The sequence below is a fragment of the Phyllopteryx taeniolatus genome, chromosome 20, assembly GCF_024500385.1.
Source record: "Phyllopteryx taeniolatus isolate TA_2022b chromosome 20, UOR_Ptae_1.2, whole genome shotgun sequence".
NCBI classification, from domain to species: Eukaryota; Metazoa; Chordata; class Actinopteri; order Syngnathiformes; family Syngnathidae; genus Phyllopteryx; species Phyllopteryx taeniolatus.
This window is the reverse complement of record NC_084521.1, coordinates 10,729,134-10,751,723: the sequence shown is the minus strand read 5'-3', so window position 1 is coordinate 10,751,723 and position 22,590 is coordinate 10,729,134. Positions and strand designations below refer to the sequence as shown.

The window sequence follows — 22,590 nt, the reverse complement described above, 5'->3', positions numbered from 1 at the left end:
ATAGCCAAATTGCAAACAGACTATTTCCCCTGTATTACAAATTGTATGACCTCAGAGGTGTTCGATAGTATATTCTACTAATATTGTGCTTAACAATAATAAAAATACTGTGAAATAAATGGAAAGATAACACTAATATATATATTTATTTCGTCATTAGTAAAGTACAGGTACTTTCAAAAATATTTTAAAATTCTGCACTTTTCGACACTGCTAGGATCAGATTTTACTGGTTGAGGTGCCTAACGTCTTAGACGTGGAGAGCAAATTGTGCCAACACAGTTTAATGTCCATCTATTTAGCGTTCACATATTGTTGAAGCTTTTCCATGCCAAAATTACAGATACACTTAACAACTCTACAGGTATGCATAGAATGAATTAGTAACAGACACAACATTTAAGTTGCCATCGTAAACACAAAAAGAATGTGTGGTACTGTTTGTTTTCATATGAACACCTCCAGACTGTGCTGGCTATGTTATCAGATACTAAAGTTTCACCAGTGTAGTCTTGAACTGGGGCCAAGAAGCCCACTTAAGCACCAGATTCAATATATTATTTCTCAATTGGTCCTATTGAGTTTCCCTGCTTCTCCTAAACGAGTTAGTCCTCAGAGAGCAGGCTGGGAATTTAAAGGGCGGCAATACTACAATTGTATTTCTGCTAGACTACCTCCCACAATGATGTTACAACTACATCGCAAACTGCATTTCCCAGAATACACCACTCAAGAGGGCTTTCACTCAATCCTTTTTCACTCAACCCTTTAGACCAATATGCACCTGCCTAAAATGTAATTTTCAATTTTCAGTTTGTTGACTTCATATGCATTTAACTTACATATTATTTCAGGAAAACTGGAAAACATTGTACAGTAGGAGTACAGTAGTTATGCCTGATTCCCAGTCAGCAACCGTGTGAATGTGAGTTTTACGTAGTCTTCCTTTGAGCCTATGTCGGCTGGAAGCAGGATGGAAAATTTTGTGATGGAAAACTAGCAAAGAATGTACATTTAGTTAGTCGTGATCTTGCCATGCTTCCTGCATGGTGAAAATGATATGAGGAATGTTATTAGCAGGCTTCCAGTGTTTTCATAATCATGTAAAAAAGTTATTTTTAAAAAAAAAGGGGAAATTTATTTTTAAAATATTGCTATAAATATAAAAAATACTGCTATAATTATTTAAAATATTAAATTTTTTAGAAATTAATTTATATTGTATCTATCCACACTTTGTCAAAATTATATGTTTGTAATACTATAATAAATGCCATGTCAGGAATTATGTTTCCTTGTTAGCCAGCATCTCAGGATTTTAAGTTCTCCAGCAGTAGTGGTCAGCTCAATACTAATGAAACCATAAATTACTAGACCAGGGTTTTGATTGATAGCTCTCTCCAGGATTTATCGATTACCTTCTCTCTCGTCCAAGAGTGCATCTTTTGTTAGGGCGAGCAACTTCCTTCCCCTTGTCTCTTTACATAAACGTTTCCTGACTGACTCCAGGGCTATAGTTCTGCATTGTAAACAAGCCAGTGGCAGGCTAATGACACTAACGTGGAAGATTTTTCTATTTAAAGAAGCAATTTATGCTCTCTTTACAGAGGTGACTAACTGAAGTATCTGCAAAATGCATGTCGGTCTAATTATTTGACTTTTTTTTTTAATAAAAGCTGATGGTGTTCCCTAAATTGACTGATAAGCAGAAAACAAGGTAAATTAACAGTTGTTTTATATTTTATTATATTATTGTCGGATATTGTAAAAATATTGAATGGTACATTACAGTTAAACTGGTCTATCTTCGAGGTTCCAGTTGCAATACACAAATTTTTTATCACGTCACATATTAGATAAAAATAAGTAAAAACAAGTAAAGTTTTCAAGTAACCTCCAAAATGGCAGGTTTCCACTAAATATGGTGCACTTTTTTTTTTTTGTGAGAATAGTCAGATCATCGTGTTCCGTGGTTCTTCATCATCCACCGAAGTACAGTGGGTATGGAAAGTATTCGGACGCCCTTTTCAGATCTGGGAGAGGATCTGCAAGGAGGAGTGGCAGAGGATCCCCAAATCCAGGTGTGAAAAACTTGTTGCATCATTCCCAAAAAGACTCATGGCTGTATTAGCTCAAAAGGGTGCTTTTACTAAATACTGAGGAAAGGGTCTGAATATTGATCTTTCAGTTTTTCCTTTTTTTAAATCTGCACAAATTTCAAGAATTCTGATTTTTTTCTGTCAATATGGGGTGCTGTGTGTACATTAATGAGGGGGTGAAAAAGAACTTAAATGATTTTAGCAAAAATGGCTACAATATAACAAAGAGTGAAATTTTTAAGGGGGTCTGAATACTTTCCGTACCCACTGTAGTTTGTTTGTTTGTTTTAGTTTTTAGTGGAGTTTCTGTTTTAGGCTGAGTGGTTGAATGATTAGCAATGTTGCTTCACAGCAAACAGAGGTTCTGGGTTCGCATATGTGTGGCAACAGTTGCAGAATATTAAATGTATGCAATAATTTATTTTATCAGGAATAAAATAAATGATACATCATTTGTTTAATGCAATACAGTGTATGCCCAGTTTAAAATTTTCTAAGTACATAAATAAAACCTTTGTTAGGGAACTCTATGCACTGGATATATTTTTTGTTTGTTTTCTTGCTCCTTGTAAAACACTTAAAGTGGTGGATTATTAGATGAAATAAGTGGGGAGGCTCAAGCCAGTATTTTATGAATACCTATACACCTACAATTTGTGAAAAATGGTATAAAGAATGTTGTCAATGTGATATTTAACTCAAATTGTAAATGTGCAAGAGTCGAGTAATGTGGGGTGATGGATCTTGGTTTGTGTGCAATGTTGAAGTTCTGAGTAATGACGGCAGACAAAAAGCAGATACAGTCCGTTTGTCAATAGTACCTGTCAGCGCAAGAGATCTCTGACATAAATGACACCACAAATGTGTGGACAGCCATGGGTTTACATTCCATGCTCGATTTCAAGTCAGTGCCAGCCAGAAGCATATTCATTATCAGGCTGTCTACTTTTAGATAGATTCATGTGTGATTAATACCTACCTGAACTGTGGCTGTGTGACAGACAGAAACAGATGATAACTGCATAATAAAACCCTCATTTTTAGCTAAACTATAGTTGACAACTTGCTGGAAGTGACCTGCATGTATTACATAATATATAAACAATGAAAATATGAATTTTAACTGACCCCATAACATCTTTGTCCACTGACGTTTAAGAAAATACAAAAAAATCTGAGGCCGATTCACTGGGCCAGTTGTGCTTCAATCAATCAAATAATTCAATAAATCAATTACCGTAATTTCTCCTATATAATGTGCACCCATGTATAATACGCATCCCCCAAAGTTGACCTCAAAATTCTGGAAAACCCTTCTACCTATGTATAATGCATTTTTACAATGCATGATTTTGCTTCTAGCCATATGATCAAAACGAAGTATTATCTGTATTTCGTTAGTTTTTTTCAAATAATTATTCTGATGTTAAGCACTTTATTTGAACATGTAATACTTTTTTTTATTTACTTGTTCTTATTTTGAAATTGACAGCCCTACTTTTATTTAGTAAATTAGAAAACACAGCTGTGCTCATATATTTGATTGCCCATGCAGAATTTGTAAGATGGCTACAATTATTCAAAGAAAACATGAAGGACCAGGTGAAACACATTTAATTTTATTTTAATGTAATTCAAATTTAACGGTCAAGCATTTCAGAACAGCATTATCATTAAACAAAACATAACCATAAATAAATTAATAATGGTTGTTGTTATATTCTATTATATATAGTCATATTTAATAAACAAAACAATATTTGACAAATTATGCCAGGCTATGTAATCTTATGAGCACAACTGTACATATATGCAGTCATACTACCCCTGTCATATTGGAATTAAAGTGTATGCCACACCTTTTGTATAACCACTAGGTGGCGGTGACATATTAGAATGAAAGTGTAAACCTCTCTCATAACCACGAGGTGGCGGTGGCATTTTGGAATGAAAGTGTACATCTTTTTCATAACCACTAGATGGCAGCATACATTTATAAAATGTGAATTTTTTTTACCCTTTGCCCCTATACCTATGTATAATGCGCACTATTGACTTTTGACAATTTCTTGGGGGGGGGAGGGGGGGGGGATGTGCATTATAAACGAGAAATTACGATAATTTATAAATTAGGTGTTGGGTTAGAGACAACAGTGAGTGAGTGAGTGAGTGAGTGAGTGAGTGAGTGAGTGAGTGAGTGAGTGAGTGAGTGAGAGAGAGAGAGAGAGAGAGAGAGAGCGAGAGGGAGATTGGGTGCTTACATTTTCTGGCAATACCAGTGCACTGCAGTGGGTATCTGAATAACTTTGCTCTTTTGGGTGGCACAAAAGATGGATTAGAGAATTAACTTGACAAAAAAAATATATTAAAAAAAATAATAATTGAGCAGCAGTATGTGTCTCCCAACCCCCCATCCCTGTCCCCCGCGCACTGACGCCGACTCTGGAACCAGACCCAGTCTAGCTGAGCCACGATCTTGGCTCCATTGTTGTCAGGTGTCCACATTTCATCTGTAGAAAGCTTTGACAGAATGTGAAAAATGTGGGAACCCATCAAAACGTGACAGGCTGAGAGGGGACTGACTGACCACCTCTTGCCCCTGATTAAAGCTACTATTTCCGCGATGTGTTTAGGTGGCTCTCCCAGTTTGTCGTTTTGCATCCCAAAAGAGTGCAACCACTCTTGGTTGGTATGTGCCTCTACTTTATATCATAAATACTTGGATCCTACGGAACCCACTCAGACTAGCGCTGTCCTAGCCAATCTTTCAGCATGAACTAATGAAGCCTGCACAGATGAAAGGTAAACAGCTTCTAAGACAACCTCAACAGCCCAGTTTCGATCAATTCAATGCGCTGAGAATACAATGACCTGGGTAAATCAGAATATTCACAGGCACGATTCCCTAATCAGTTTGAATGCACTGTATTTTAAATTTGCATACAAAATGTTTCTGTAGAGTTCTCAGTTCACTTTGTTGCACAATTTCTGAGGCCCATCTCTATACTTATTCACAAATTACAGCCAAGCCTTCGAATAATCTTGCTGATGAGTGGTTTGGATCTTCTACTGTCGCCTCTGCACTTTTTTCATGAACTTCAACACACTAGTAGATTGTAATACCTTCACTTCTGCACTGTCAAAGCTGTGTCACTAAGAGTTTTTGGGGGCTTCTTTACAACTCTCACTCTGTTTCTATCATCAGCTGCTGTTGTTTTCCTTGATATACCCAATGTATGTAACTTAATACACCAGTGATTTGTTTCTTCAGGACATTCAAAATTGTTGTATTGGCTATAACTAATGTTTGTGAAATAGCTCTGATTATTTTTCCTGTATCATTTTCATAATTGCTTGTTGCATTTTTGTAAATGTTAATAACAGGAATTGCTGAAATGTTGATCTTTCATCTCATATTCACACCTGATGTCAAACCCAAATATATTCAGTCTACATGAAAAATAAAAAATAATGAATTGATCTCACTGTTACAATACTTCTGGAAGGGCAAGTAATACTGTAGTTGTGCTGAACTGAGTAGAAAAAAAGATCAATGATAGGACCTTCCTGTTCCATGGAAGTTGGAACATTAAAGCAGCGTGGAATTATAATAAATAGAATTGAAATTGCTTCTTCTGAATTGTGATTCAACATTAACACACGTGACAACATATTAATAGAACAAAGATTTAAAAAAAGAAAAATTAGGTCGCATGAAGAAACAGCCATGCAATTATAATGCTTCAATCAACTTGCCAATGACCAATCATCTTCCTTGACTATCTGGGGCATAAGGATACTTTTTCAAATAGGCGCCTGAAGAGAGAAAAAAATAATTGTTCTGGAGAGATCTAGCAGAGATAAAAGTGTGTGCCTTTGGTTCATATGCCCTTGTGTGTATGACAAGGACTGAAATCAAAACATATTACACAGCAAAACATATGTTCTGCATACTATCATATATTCAAATGCATATTATGACAGCCTATTTTAATTTACTTTTGATTGAGTGCTATTTTGAGTTGAGGGTTCTCTTTGAGCATTATTTAATTATTTATAAGTAGCAAGCGTTTGACTCACAGATACCTGTAGGGCTTGAACTACAATACTCATTCTCACACACATATGCACACACACACACATATTTTGAACAGCATGAATTAATACAAATTAATCACAAAGGCGCTCATCTGAGGAAAACCAGTGTGACCTCTTTAATATTCTAAACTGGGTACTAAATTAAACTAAGGAGCTGCTAACAGTAAGAAAACTACTGAATTTTTTTTTAACTGAGAGGATTGAGTGTGCGTGGAGAGTGTGTGGTGAAAATAAATATTTGAAGTACAGTATCAGAGAATTTGAGCAATGTGTGAAAATGTATGTACAGTGGACTCTCTAAAGTTAAATAAATGCCCCTCGGGTTATACAATTTGGAATTTGGAAAAAGACGCTTTTGCAATCGCACATGCAACTACTGTACATATTTATTAAGTAAAGGGCCTCTATTATACCTTTTTTATACTCATGAAAATTAAGAAAACCACCATTAAGTGTGGCCATTGCCTCACATTACAATTCTAATTATTTAGCATCTTTGGCCAGTTCACAAATGATAAAATACTGGCTAGTTCTGTAGGTATTTATGTGCATGCTATTCTGCTGTGCACCAAAACAAATTTAAACTCCAAAGATATATATATAAGATATGTTCCTGCTCTGTTCTTGAACATGTGATAGTTTAGCCGGCAGGACCGGGCAATGATGAAATCAGTGTAATTTTCATGGAGTGAGGCAGCCTGGATGTGCGCCCGTCGCAGGTTCCGCCTCTGATGCATTAGTGTGTGTAGCTCGGCTCCTATCCCCTGCAGACAGTGATGGATCTGATTCATTTCAATGGTGGCCTCCAGTGCTCAGTCCCATTCTGCTGGGTGACAGTGGCAAACTGGTGCCGGTTCCTCACATACTATCTGCCTGGCCAGGGGTCTAAGCAGTGGAGATGGAGATGGGGGTGGTTGGGGGAAGAAGTCTAAATTTCTTATTGGGTTCCCCCTCTGATCTAAAATACTCAATTAACTCATTTTTTCACTACTCTTAGGCTACTCTCTCCACGTCTAAGACGTTAGGCACCACTACTCTTAGGCATAATGAAATACATAAAGAGGCATGGCATATGGCATCAAATTAACTTTCAGGACACTAGCTTCCTGTATGTGTTCGTCTCGAATTGGATTTTAATGGACAAAATCTAATGTACCTTCTGCACAAACTGATTACAAAGCTTTCGACAGAACCATCAATACACGCCCAGAGATACAGAAGTAAATATCAGATTAAACACAAGCTTCCAGACTTTGTCCAAAACCCTAAGTGAATCAAAAACGTAGAAACTGCACTGCAGAGAGACGTCCACCTTTCTCTCAGCTTGTGAGGGATTAAAAAGGACAAGCGAGGGACTGGACGTGATAGAACTCATTAAACCTCCAGGCAGTGCTTTTCCAGAAGGAATGAGTGTCCTACTTCCTTCAAGTGTAACACAGGAAGAGGTAGGGTTAGGTTTGTATGGGAAGCTAATATACAGGTAAATGCCAGAAAGCACTAAAACAGCCCTACATTTTACAATTCAAGGAGCTGCTAAGGAAGCGAGGCAGACAACTGAACATAATGTTTGTTTTAAATACCCATCAAACTTCAAATTTATCCAAAATTTTCAACAAACTATTTACTTGATGCAACAAGGGTGAACGTTGACCACTAGAACAAAAGTTACACATGCTATATAAAAAATGGAGACTTAGATTCAATTAGAAGCTCTCATTATTTTACACATATTCTATCTCATGAGACTGCACAGTGGTACCTGCTGTAGTGACTGTGATTTTGGCTTTTGCATTTCACGTTACTCTAACACTGTTTTGCAATGTATTGTTTATGATACGGCACAACTAAGAATAATGTGTGTAAAATAATATGGGGTTATTTTGGGATTAAAACAGTACAGTATATTCAGAACAAGCTAACCATCCTCCTACAAATGTGATTGACCATTTGCTTATACTAATCTAAAATCTAGGCGGAATACATATTCCTTTATCGGTCTATCCTACAGTGTTTTTCCGCAAAACTGTCAATCATAACTCAGCAAAGGGCTTCTTAAGATATCAGATCAAAGGCCCGCTGTGGCCAAAGTAAATCACACCAAGGAAGGAAATAAATGTGAGTTGCTATCACCTATCTCAGACAGGAAATGAGACTGTTTGAAGATTTGCATAGTTTTTTTGGCCGCCTCATCTAAGTTATCCCTTAGTTATTTCACAGCTCCGAAATCTACAGTGTGATGGATTAAGAGTTGAGGTCTACAGTCATAAGAAAAAAACTGTCACTCATGCAGTGGAAATATGGCTTCCCCTCTCATGTCCACTCAACCAAAGCTCTTCATGTTGAGTGCATCCAGAAAACCAGTTTCTACCATCCATCCATCCATCCATTTTCTGAGCCGCTTCTCCTCACTAGGGTCGCGGGCGTGCTGGAGCCTATCCCAGCTGTCATCGGGCAGGAGGCGGGGTACACCCTGAACTGGTTGCCAGCCAATCGCAGGGCACATAGGAACAAACAACCATTCGAACTCACAGTCATGCCTACGGGCAATTTAGAGTCTCCAATTCATGCATGTTTTTGGGATGTGGGAGGAAACCGGAGTACCCGGAGAAAACCCACGCAGGCACGGGGAGAACATGCAAACTCCACACAGGCGGGGCCGGGGATTGAACCCGCGTCCTCAGAACTGTGAGGCTGACGCTCTAATCAGTCGGCCACCGTGCCGCCAGTTTCTACCAATCAGATTGTATTAAATAAGAGCTGCATCTGCTGTATGCCAAATCTTATTACAACCACAATGATAAATAAATACAATAACTTAATTTTAGTTGTTGTAGAAATGCAGGAAAAATGTATCTATGTATAACAGAATTACGCACTGAACATTACCTAGAATGATTTATTATTGTAATGGATCTCATTAGATTTTAGAGGTAAACATACTACACTAGCAAACGAGTGTATGTTGTTGTTGTTGTGATTTTCTGCTCTTTCCATCACGGTTCACCAAAGAGTTAATAATAATAATAATAATAATAATAATAATAATAATTTATTTTGGACATTTCAGATGTGAGAGTAAAAAAATGTGATGTGTATATTTACAAATTGGGGAAAATTAGACAGGCAGTCATACCGATGAATTCATTCATGATTAAAATACAAAGCAATTAATGCTAAACCATGTGCTACAAGTGCTACCTCTGCGTTTTGGGCCATCCGTCGGGCTACTATGAGCTGGATCATTCCTCGTTTGTTGCCTTCGACTGACATAGACTTGCGGAGTGTTTCCATTGCTTCCTGATTGGTATTCCCAAGCAACGACTCCCCATTGACTGCGATGAGTTGGTCATTTATGCGTAGACGCCCATCCTGTAGATGAATGCTCACCAAATTAGTGTTAGAGCTCCTCCTAATAATATATGCAGTAAATACAGCCATTATTCGTTTATGTTGAATATGTTTGTGTTGCTAGGTAAAGGAGGATAGTTGTTACTTGCCTTGCTAGCAGCACCTCCATTGATAATGGATTTGACAAATATGCCCAAGTCAGCGTGGCTCTCCTTGGATCTATTACCCTTGACACTGACCCCCAGGCCCGCCGAACCAGAGTCATTGAGTGGGATCTCAAAGGTCAGGAACTCCCGTGTACCATCAGGGGTCAACACCAGGTCATCATCCCCCAGTTGCTGTAGAAAAGTAGGGAAAAACTAACTAAATGTAATATAAATCTTATGAATCCAATCATTCTCTATCATATTGTGTGGCTGTATTCACAGGGAACCTAGGATCTGTCTCCAAAGCAGCTCCTCCCCAAACATATCCATGACTGCTCATGTGTTTAGCTAATGTTACTTTGTTGTTTTAGTTATAAACTATGTACTATGTATGAGTGTTCTAAAGAAGCAGAATAAAATGTGTTTAAACAAAATAAAACAAAGAATTAATTGGGACCATAATGTTGTTAATATAAAACAGGACATAATAACAATTCGCAGCTATTTTGTAAAAAATAAAAAAAGAGAGATAACATATGCCGCTTCAATGTTTTCTTTAAATAAAGTCGTGCTCAGAGATTTACATAACTGGGCAGAATTGGTAAAAAAAATTAATAAAATTGGTAATTTGGAAGAAAATATGACTGATCATACAGAAAACTTTTTATAATTCATCATTGTGTGGACCTTTTTCAAATTATATTGGTATCTGAAATCACCCAAATCATCCTTATCAAACATTTACATTCCCTTGAATGCTTGGCCTGATTATACACACATGCTGACACACGCACACACACACAGGTTTAAATGGCTATTAAGTGTAAGTTTCCACACCTGTGACTTTTTTTTATTGTTAATTAGTGTCTGTGTATGAATTGTCAATGAGTTTCTAAGCTCTTGGGAGAACCCTGCACATTTCATCCAGGGCTGCATTGACTTTGCGTGATACTGAGGCATGGGGAAAGCAAAAGAACTGTCAAATGACCTGTGAGAGAAGGAAGTTGAACTATAAATCAGGGAAAGGATGAAGACAGATATCTAAAGATTGGAAAATTCTATTTAGTGGTGTTAAAACTCTGATAAAGAAGTGGAAGGTCTGTGGTTCTGTGGATACCTAGCCATAGTCAGATAAACCAACAAAGATTTTAACCACAACTACAAGGAGGATTATTTGGGATGCAAAAAACAACCCTCAAGCAACATCATCTGAAATACAGGCTTCTCTGGAAGAAAAACAAAAACAAAAGTGGTTTTGCTTGATCACTCACATGCCAGTGTATGTAAACCTATGAGCCTATTAATAAGAAAGAAAATGAAAACAATCGCTCTTGGGTCCAAGAGTAATGTTTAGGTCAGTCTCACACAACCTGAACACCTAATTTGTTAAGACATCATATGTATCCTATTTCAGGTTAAAATGTGTTGTTATAAAGCAAATAGAAGAAATTAAACCCAATGTTAATGTACACCAAATCATTTATCAATTTATATACTTCAGTAAGTCACAGCCAGGGCACATATACTTAAACAACATCACCGCAACAACCATTCACAGTCACACATATGAACGATTTAGAACTTTCAATTAGCCTACGTAGCATCAGGTAAAAAATTCTACAATTAGGGCTTCACCATACATTTGAATGCAGTTTCCTGTGTCAAATGTGAGATGAACATTCGGATAAACCAGCCTGTTGCCTAGTGCACCACCAACCAATATTTTAAAGATTTGTGAAAGGTCACTATGACATTTTCTTTTTTCTTTTCAAACATACGTCTATAGGCAGACACTACATTGTGCTTTGGTGCCTTGTTCCCTGATTGCAGATTGAGAGCTTGAGAGCAGTTGTGGGATGTTGTGATGGGCCAGATAAAGTCCATTTGAAGATTAATGGCAGTGAGAGCAATCAACCCCAGAGACCTCACTGCAAGACCTATTTAAATGGACTCGTATCAGCACACAGACATGCACTCTCGCACACAGCCAGATGGATGGCCGCCAGGTGTGTGCCCCTCACAGCTGCTTGGTTAAAGTGTTAAGCACAGGGAGGTGGAAAGACCGACCATAAAGGTGGCTATTTTTGCTTCTTCCATGGGCTAAGGAGTTATTGGGATGAAACGGTGCATTCAGGTGAACGCTCTTTTGAACGCAACCCAAAACGCCAGACAGCCGGCCCCTTCTTTTTGTTTTTGGTTCTGCTTTTTATTTTATTATTCTGCTATTCTCTTTTCATTTAGACAAATGTCTGTACTACCCACCCGCTGGATTTTGTACACAATTGGACCCTCAGAATGCCATAAACCATTTAATCCCACTCTCCCTAAATACCTAAAAAAAGACTACTAGATTATTTCCAGACTATTGTAAAAAAATAAATAAAAACTGAATTTAAAGGCCAATGTCACTTTCAATCCCCTTTCATCCAGCAGTTACATATAGTGATACACGGGGTAATGAAACAATGTCTGGCTCCGATTTAGTGTGTCTGTTTAAGGTGTGTCAGTGCTTGAGAGCACACTCCCTCCACAATGATGACAGAATAACCGCCCACTCAGAGCCGTGTTCCGGGAATAGCGGGCCACGGCAGAGGATGAGAGAGCAGTGAAACATTTTCATTAGACAGGAAAAAGTGCTGCTAGGCTAGAATGAGTATGTCAGGCTGCCTGACAGGGCCCGTTGCATCGATTCAACACAGCCCAAACCGACCTGGATACTACTACTACTAGATACCCATTGTTTGAAACGCTGTAAACTGTAAACCACATAAAATAAAACTAGGAAACAGTAGCAGTTGTTTGAATAAGGTTTTGTCCAAATGTGTACTTCTTAACAGTACATTGTGGGTCAAGGTTTTGCTGGGAAGAGAATTACGGTTTCTTGTGTTCCTGCCTCAAAACCCCTTTTTTGTCATGGAGTGACTTTCTAAATACCAAGGAGAAGCGGGAGCTGCATTTACTGGCGAAATGTCAGATTTGTCGTCCAAAGGACAGGGAAACTAAGCTGGAAAAGTCAACAGAAATCACAACATTGCTCTCAAAGTGTTCATGTACTAGAAATTGAGTTGTTTGGTACGCACCAGTGCTTAGATAATAGTCTTCACTTTTGACCAAATGAACTGTACTAATCATCCATCCATCCATTTTCTGTATCGCTTATCCTCATAAGGGTTGCGGGCGTGCTGCAGCCTATCCCAGCCGTCTTCGGGCGGGAGGCGGGGTACACCCTGAACTGGTCGGCAGTCAATCAGAGGGCACATATAAACAAACAACCATTCACACTCACACCTACGGGCAATTTAGAGTCTTCAATCAACCTACCATGCATGTTTTTGGGATGTGGGAGAAAACCTGAGTGCCTGGAGAAAACCCACGCAGGCATGAGGATAAAATGCAAACTCCACACAGGCGGGGCCGGGATTTGAACACCGGTTCTCAGAACTGTGAGGCTGATGTGCTAACCAGTCGGCCACCGTTAAATTTCTCTGCAGTTGGTGTAATTACACAGACCAAAGACCAGTATTGAAACAATAGTGAAAAGATCATTTATTGATTGAAACCGCTCTTCATGTCTCACAGCTCGTAAAAAAAAAAAAAAAAAAGGCTCCATATTCAAATTATTTCAATAAGGTTATGTTGAAATAGAAACAGTCCCAGCATTGGTGATTTGTCAATTTGAGCTGTTGCTCAAATCGCCACAAACTATTGGTTTAGATTCTATCAACAACAACGTTTAAGCATATAAGGTAACGTATACAGCAGCAAATGTAATGTACAGCGGGCATATTTATTCATTTGGGGGTCCAAGGCAAAACCAGTTATGGGACCCTGAACGTCCATGTACTGCAAACATCTTGAATAATAATGGTTATCATCAGTGTGAATTTGAGAAAACGCTCCTTTTTTCTGAAGTAGATAAAGTCCTAAACATGCGTTTTGAGGATTATTATCTACCAAGTTAATCATCTCTACACTTTTACTGTAATTTATGTAAAGTTTAAATACACTTAAATACACACATCTTCACTATCAGAGCTGCCACTCATGTCACACTGCACTTCATCTTGACTCCATTCTCCTTGGCGGACCTGACAGTAATGCTACTGCAACTGGCAAGAAGATATGGCTCTTGCTGTTGTAAGTTATGCACATTCAGTTTCACTGTGAAAAAGGCTGAAACCTTTGGTCGTCCTCTGATCCTCTTAGCAGCTCTACTTGAATAACTCCACTTCATTGTCCTCACAATGTGCCACTAAGTTTGTTTTGCTAATAACTAAATTTCCACATGTGCAGTAAGATGGACTAGACCATTGCATGAGAAAGGACGGGGACCATTCGAAACGATCATGATAGATACAGTATAAGCATTTTGATCTGTTAAGTGCATGAATTAGGAATAAAAAAACAACAGTTGCTTTAAACGGAATACCACTTTATGAATCAGTTTTCTAAGAGACATTCCCCGGGCCCCAGGCACTTGCCTGTCTGGCTAATAAAAAAATCCACCCTTGGTAATGTAATTTAAATGTAAAATGCAACATGCTTTGCATCAGAAAACAAAATTACAAGTGTGAAAATACCCCTATTTCATCGTGCACTCACAGTCCAAGAGAATATAGTGACTCCCACACTAAGTAACATTGTTAAGCCCGAGACACCCATTCATTTAGTCATTTTTACAGGGGTGGTGGCATGCAACTAGGTGAACAAAGAAGGACAAATACAAGAAAATGTTGTTCATTAGTCTAGAAAAAGGGCACCCCCACCTCCTTTCTCTGCTTAATTGGCCTTTTTATTTTGTTTCCACCTGACTTCACTCCTCACATGCGAACAAGGAAGGTGCACTGAACAGGTGTGAGGAAGCAAGAGCGACTTGAAGGAGGGAAACGGGCAAATGAATCACAATTAGTTCTTTTCACACACAAAGTCTGAGTTCTCTGCACCTCAATGCCTAAAACAATTAATACTGCTGGAAACTTCTCTCCACACTTGGCCTAATTTGGTGACATAAAGGTCACTGGAAATAAATTCAAAGAGGCTAAAAGAAGTCAGCCATGGGTGTAATTGCAAAATGTGTGATGAGTGTTGTCACACAAATTCCTTCAGGCCGTGTAATATTTTGTGACAAAGGGCCTAGAAGTTGCAAAAATACAAAACTAATCCAATGTTTTACAGGTTCAGTGGGATGTTTCAGGTGCATGAAGGCAACGAGCTGGTAGGAGATGTTTTAAAGCAACCTTTAATAGAAGTTATTGTAAGTGTGTTTCTGTTGCAACAAAATGCAATGCACTTTAAATAATATGTGATAATTTTTTGGGGGTGGAGATTATTAATAGTTTTTTTTTGTAATCTGCCAAAGACAAAGCATGCCATTTGGCATCATGGTTTCTGCGCTCTTTGTATATTAACCCCTTTCCATCTTTATTCAACTTTGGGCTTGATGTGTGGCAAGGCTAAGGCACAAACCATTAAATTTAGTGTGCCTCAGGCTATCATATCCAGGATTATGCAAAACTCCAATTCTCTCTTAAATCAGCCTCTAATTTATTCATTATTTACTTACTTACTTACTTACTTCTTTTGAATGTATTATTGTTATTTGTTTGAACGTGGTCCTGCCGGTTTAAAAATAGGGTTGAAAAACTAAGTTGGCATAGTACCCAGGCTTTTATAGTTAGGGTCGAACCGAATCTTGAATAAAGTTTTAAAACCCCTATTTCATAGATGCAGTATGGTGAGGTTGCTTAAAAATACAAATTAGCTCTGAACTTGATAAAGGACTTCATTTTTATGAAGTGCAACTGAAAATTGACATGCTGATGACCAGGGTTGATGATCTGAGAAAAAAAAGATGTATAAGTGGAACAATAGCTGCAAATTATGATCCAGATGCTCCTCATCTGCAAATATCGGTGGCTGAAAGAATGTCAATGCTATGTCAGCCAGACTATATACACTTCAACCTATTATGTGTTGTTGAAACGTGTTGAATCCTCTTCAGCAAAAAAGTAACCGTCACCACAAGTGGCCTCTAACAACCTTGTTTGTCAGCATGGCACGATGCTGCAATGCACTCTCTCGTTCTTTGCACTGACAGCAAACATAATTACAGGAACAGCTGCTGAAAAGTGCTAAATGAAAACAGATGGGATTGACACTTCACGCTTAGATATCAATAGACAAGCTGGTATTGTCTTAAATAGCACTTGGAAGGATTATCTTTAATTATGACAAAGCAAGTTTCGTATCATTCTACTTTGAACGCATTGCCAAAATAATAAGGCAGCAACAATTCATCAGTTGAGACTTCAAAGGTAATAAATAATAAGGGGAAAAAAACGAATTAGATAACTGTTTTACCACACGTATGTACGGTAGACACCCAGAACTTGAACTTCCAAACATAAACATATGAATATGGCCCAAAAGCCAAAAAGCAAACCAGACGCTGAACAAAAATGAAGAAAGTGAGCGGTTTGCTGATATTCCTTATCGTGTTTTAAAGTGTGCATTTTCTGTGGATCTGTGTCTGTATCTGTCCTGAGTAAAAAGTGTCACTGATAAGCCAAAAGCCAAAGAGCAAAAAGATAATAGCAATGGAAATAAAACATGTTAACTTATTGTCAAAGATAAAATACAAATCACTTTTCTTTCTATGTAGGTTTCATTATAAACAACAATTACTTGATGTTTTGATCTTTTGTGGAATAATCACAGTTATAGAACAGAGATAGTTTTTCCTATACTGAATATTAATATAATATAACTAATATAAATTACATAATATCCAACCTTACACTGATGTTTGAGCAGCTTCCTGGAATGGATTATGTTGGAAGGTTCCCTTGTTTGTAAAAAGTTACAAAATAAATTTTGTTTTAATAAAACAGTCATTACAAGGTCCCATCATTTCATAAGCATTTTTTTTTTTTTTGAGTGAAAGAAAATCAAAAGATGCTATGAAATTGTTCTAACGATTTCCAGAAAGTCAGATAGATTACCATGCTCATTGCAGTCAACACTACTATGGCTTTCTTGACCCTCCCAACTACAAACTACAGGTTTGTGTGTGTGTGTGTGTGTGTGTGTGTGTGTGTGTAATCTGACTAAGTGATGTCTCATTCTTTAAGGTTTTTGCAAAGCTAAAATACATTGATTTATTCAACAGCTTGGAAGAGAAAATAAAGGTTCTGTCTCTATCACTTAATTAACACGAAGACCGAGGAAATAAGCATTGCACCACAGTAAGTCTCATGCAATTATATTAACACCAAAGATGTGATTTATTTATTTTATTTATTTATTTTTGGGAGGGGGGGGGGGGGGGCATTCGGGGCCAAGGGCATGACTGTATTATATCAAATCAGTATCACTTATCACCATCTCATTCCTGTATTGTTGCAGTGACACGAAGTTTAACAATGTAGGTTTGTGTTTTCTAAATTGGAAGAATGAGTCAAGACACGTAATAAATACATTTCCAAATCTAGTTTTATGGTCTTATTATATATGTGTGCACTTGCTCAGAGGTTTTTAAGATCTTCAATCGAGATGCAATTCCAAATGAAGCTCTCGATGACAGCTACGACGATAAAGTTAAAGTTCCCCTTGAGAAAATGATAAACTGAGTGAACCTTAAGTCAATGCATCTTTGTATTGTTTGTCTTCCAGCTTGTAATATGACAAGCCATGAATTGTACAAGCTTGAGGATCAATTTTGTGCGAGGAAGGATTAAAAACACTCAAGACCAAAATCAACACTTAAAATTATTGCTCAGCCTTAGAAGGGAATAACAGAATGCTCAATTTTAGGCACGCATTTGCCTTTTTTTCTTCTATACACAGCAATTTGAGTGACGAAGAGAAAAAGTGTTGATTTATGATTATTTATTGAAACAATCTTCCTCAATCACTGTGCAGCTGTTAAACCATAATATAGGGGATTTTAAACCAGGCCACCAGGGTTGGCACTTGAAACGGGCCATTAGCCAGCTATAATTATCAGCATCGCTGTCATACATTTGTCTGATCCCTCCCCAGCATTCACATAGGCCATAAATTCATCTGTCACATCCATCAGAGCCTGGTATTAATTGTGCAATTAAGATTCTCATTGCTTGGCAGATATAGCTACTAATGGATCAGTGACAAGTGTGATATGATCATAAAAAGGGGATTTTAATGTACTGTTTAATTGCTCTTATGTGGACCACACTGTTAGAACAGAGACTTCCCAAGCCCATTTGTTCACCGCAGATCAGACTCTCAATATGTAAGAAAAATAGTGCTCATGTGGGTCTCTGAATGATGTAAGAGCAAGGAGGAACAAGCAGTCTGACGCACTAGGGCATATGACTCATCAAGCCCATATTGTGGGTTGTTTTTATCTAATGATTTAGCATCTGTGGTGGAGTTATAAATATGTTTAGTATAGAGGCCAGAAGCAACACCAACTACTTTACAGCAACAGAAAGCTGAGATCCATGAATTTAGTTAGCTGTACAATAAAAAAACAATGTATTACATTTTAACTGGAATATTATCCTGAAACTTCCCCAGCCAAGGTCAAACAATCCTGCTTTGAAAGAACAACATACTCTACACCTTCCTGCACTATGATACATTATCATTATTGACTGAGACATTAATTTTAAAAAAAAATTAAAAAAAACTATGTTCCAAAGTGAAAACACAAATCGGGATCTTCAACTAAATTTAAAACTTGACTTATATGTCTTTTATTTTAAACTGTAGCGTTTAAACTGTTGTGAAATCAGGCATTTGGATGGGAGGTTGAGATACAGCATGTACCAATTCTCCATTGCTTGCTGTGATAATTCATATTCAATTGTATTCTTGAGTTGTACTTCATGTTTCTTGTCCTGGTCCTATTTTTAAAGTGTATCACTCTCCAGCCTCCATGGATTACCCTTTCAATCTGTTGGACGAGCACCCAAATAATTTGCCCCTCTTCTTTGAGTCTGTTGTAATCCTGCCTTTAGAAAATACTTGTACATCCACATCCATTTTACCAGAAAGCTCTTCTAAAACGTAATATTCCATATACTACAAAGATTAATTTAGAAGATGACAAAGTACTGTGAGTGAAAACACACAAAAATGATCTCCGTCAGACGTGAACAAATTTATCATGGTTTTCCTGTTGAGACCCCCATAGGCATTACCGGTTGAGAACATTTGGTAAAACCGCCTTAAATCTCATTCACAAGATCTTGGATATAATTTGGAGCAGGAAGATATTTTATGATGAGTATAGCAAGGCAGATTCAAAATGTTAGTCAAAACGGTGAGTGGTTCAGAGAATGGATGGATGGATATATTTTAATGGGTTTGGAGAACCCATCTCGGAATGTCCTGCCTGGGTTTACCAAAACTTTCCATAGTTGATGTCATGATGTCCTCCACAAACTAGAGGAGAGTGAATCAACAGTGCCTCTGCTGGTTAAGGCCAAATTTAATTTTAATTAATTAATTTTGGCTCAATTGACACAATGAATTAACAATCAATTCTGCACAATTGGCCAAATCCTAAATAATTAAAGGATTATTTGGCCCATTACTAGTAATTGGCAATAGTGTTTGGTAAAGGTTAAATTTGCATTCCATGTATTCTAGAATTTATTTATTCTGTAAAGTAAAATGTCCACTGACGTTCCTAGTAAGTGCCAATCTGGGTTTTGGTCTGTGAGCCTCCCAGTGAGAAAAAAAACATTTTTAAAGCAACTGATAGCTATTTCTAAAAGTTAAAAAAATACCCACCAATGGTAATTGAAGTCATAACCAAAACATGCTGGGATGGTGAGACAATCCTGTTGGGGTGCACAAAGGCACACCAAAACAAAAAACAAAAAAAAACACAAAAAAAAAAAAAAAAAACAAAGGATGATACGGAGGGATTTTCAGCACTAACATTTAAAATAAGCAGGTACGTGTCAATCGTAAAAGAAAAAGCAGACCTACAAGTGTGTGTCTGTGTGTGACGCATGAAACACACGCCACAGTTTGAAACATAATTGCTTTCTCTTGTCTCTTTCTCACACACATACACACACACACACACACACATTCACACACACACAAAAACACACAGCAATTATCCACTATGCTTTTCCACCATTTCTTTGCAATAACTGTCACTGACGGAGCTTTCGCCTCCTTATCTGATTTTTATGAACATACTTGTAGGGATTATTGAGATTTGTGAAAGCAGTGCTGGGGAATGTGTGACAGAAAGAGAGAGAACAAATAACAGGCAGGGTGAGCGGAAGAAAAAACTAATCTCCTGAGGAAAGTGATGAAAAAATATAACTCACAGTCTCGCTCAGCTTGGAAAAGTTGGCTAAGAAAAAACAGACCAAAGAGATTATTCGACTGTCTTTTCCATGACAGCTCTTCTCTAATTCGGCCATGCCTGAGGAGCTACGAGAAGCACAGCAGCCACACTCAAACATAACCAATCCACTTATGAAGTCACACACAATGCTGACTTCACTCAACAGCCGCTGATGAGAAAGTAAATTGGTTTGGTTACCTTGAAGTTACGAAGCACAACAGTATCATCATCATCATGTTATGGCACACTATATGGACAAAAACATCAGGACACCTGTCTATGGAACTTGGGAGGATTAAGATGTCTCATCTTTGGAGCTATGACAGTTTCCACTATTTTGTGGGAATGAACCTGTGCAAGCCAGCCAAGCTTTTTCACACCAAACACATCCATCCATGGCTTTATGGACTTTTCTTTGTGTACTGGGGCATCATCATGATAGAATAGAAGACATCTCCAGAATTTGAAAGCATAGATTGGTCCATGTAATGTTAAACTCAGGGCCGCCAGACACCAAGTGACATGGCCGAAACCAACAGTATGTAGGGTTTAGCCGTGAGATTTCATGAGTGACCGACTGTCAGCTTCTGGTTTTGCTGCGATTCAAAATTGCAACGTCGCAGATGTAAAAGGAAAATAAAAAATGCTATGTCGTGTGAGATTTTACAAGCAAATTATACGTTTATGAATAAGAGAGTGGCAGCGAGTGCCACCTCAGAAATATCCACACTGTTATTTATCACAGTTTCCTGTCTTTGTATTAATATACTGTAGCTATAGCGGCCAGGGCAAACTGCTTCTTCTCTGACCACCGTGCCATGTTGTTTGTGTTTCAATAAGGAAAAATAATACTATAGGTGGGGCGTCAAAACATTGAACACTGGAGAACACTGGAGGGTTGCAGTTTTTCCGTTGCCATGAGTTGGTTTTCTAAGCGCGAGGGTTCATCGTCTAATGTGCGGCGAGGGGTCGCTGACTGTATTTCTTTTGCGATTGTTCAGTTCAATCAATTTTCAGCCACGTCGCTCAATGTACAGCGAGCCAAAAAAAAATTTTTGTGTCTAAGCCTATTTAATAGGATAAGTATCTATAATTATGTGTATCACCATACTGTTGTTCATATAATGTATGTGTAGGATCGGTATTCTGCACATGATGACAAATAATCAAATGTGTATTTTTAAATTGTGTTTTTATTAAATTAATGCTAGAGAATGACCACATTGTGAGATGTGACTAATCTAGTAAAGACGCCAGGCTGAGTATCGAGTGGGAGTAAGGTTGTGGCATCAGGGGCCTCTAGTCTGCCAAGGTGCTCTAACAACTGAGCCTGCTGTCAGAGCCATGGAGGCCCGACTGGACGAGGGCAGTAGCCTCACCATCTGGTGTGCGACAGCCAAAGTCACCCTGCGTGGAAGCGCATTTGGTGGGTGTGTCCATGTGGGGAATGTGTCTATGCCTGTGTCTCTGTGCATGCCTGATTGTTAGGCCAGTGATTCTTTTCTACATAAAGTACATGGGGATGTCTGCAAGTACATCAGCCGGTCTTGAGTGTTTCGTACGCGTTTCCCCGTTGCATCTCAAGCACTTCTTAAGTCGGTATATTCAAACAGTTAGATCCAAAAGTATTTGGACAATGACATGTTTATGATTTTGTCTTTATACATCACCACAATGGATTGGGGCTCGGGCGCGATTGAAGACACGTTTAGCTTTAGCGTGTGTGTTCTTGGTTTTGCGGGGTCGGTGATCTGTGTGTGACCACACAATTTCACAACAAGAAAAAAGTCAGTAATAAAAGTAGTTAGTTTGGAATTAGAAATTGTGTGCATGTACAGTAAGTATGTACACGTGGTTCGGAACACGTTGACTCTGACTCACATTGACTGAAACTTGTTTGCCTGACTTATGCCATGTTGAAGACCAGCAAAAATACAGGGACCCTGAAATGTGTAACAGGCTTAGTACTGTAATGATAGACCAAGAAAGTTCAAACACCTACTGTAAGGACCTGTCCGTGGGGATTGGAGAGGGAGGTCTGAGACCTAAATTATCAATTAGTATAGACCAGCCACCTTTGAGACAATACACGTGTCTTGGAAATGTTCAAGTCTGGACATTTATTCATTTCCTGTATGTCAAGAGGTTTTGCCTGGGTACTGACCACTTCTCGAGGCAGCAGAGGGTCCTCCTGGCGACTCACCAACAGAATGACGGTCCCACCCATAGGTGCAGCTCGGAGCAGAGCCACCACCTCTTCTTGAGTTTTACCAATCAAATCTACTCCACCGACCTACATCACACACATTACTTATTAATGTACACACAGATACTCCAAAACATTTTAGATCTGATTGAGTGGTTTTTCAAGTCAATCTTTTTTTTTTAAATACAAATACGGTTTCATCTATCATTTTCGATTATAATTTAAGTATAGATCTGAAATTAAATGAAATCCATAGGGCAATCACGAATATTACTAATTTGGAACAAATCCAAAACAATAAATGAATAAGTAATCTCTGTAATAACATACCTTCTGAAT

General features: G+C 38.1%; 1 protein-coding gene across 7 annotated transcripts in view; it reads right to left on the bottom strand.

Moving 5' to 3' along the window:
- Nucleotides 1-22,590, bottom strand: part of LOC133470529 (partitioning defective 3 homolog) — a 307,047-nt gene that overhangs the window by 145,832 nt on the left and 138,625 nt on the right. For 6 of the 7 annotated variants that reach the window (XM_061758996.1, XM_061759001.1, XM_061758995.1 and 3 more), the window contains 3 exons: nt 22,210-22,338; nt 9,695-9,883; nt 9,396-9,566 (listed from right to left, as the gene is read on the bottom strand). In XM_061758996.1, coding sequence (XP_061614980.1) covers nt 9,396-9,566; nt 9,695-9,883; nt 22,210-22,338 — 489 coding nt within the window. The remainder of the gene's footprint in view (nt 1-9,395; nt 9,567-9,694; nt 9,884-22,209; nt 22,339-22,590) is intronic. The other variant, XM_061759000.1, reaches the window with a different exon arrangement.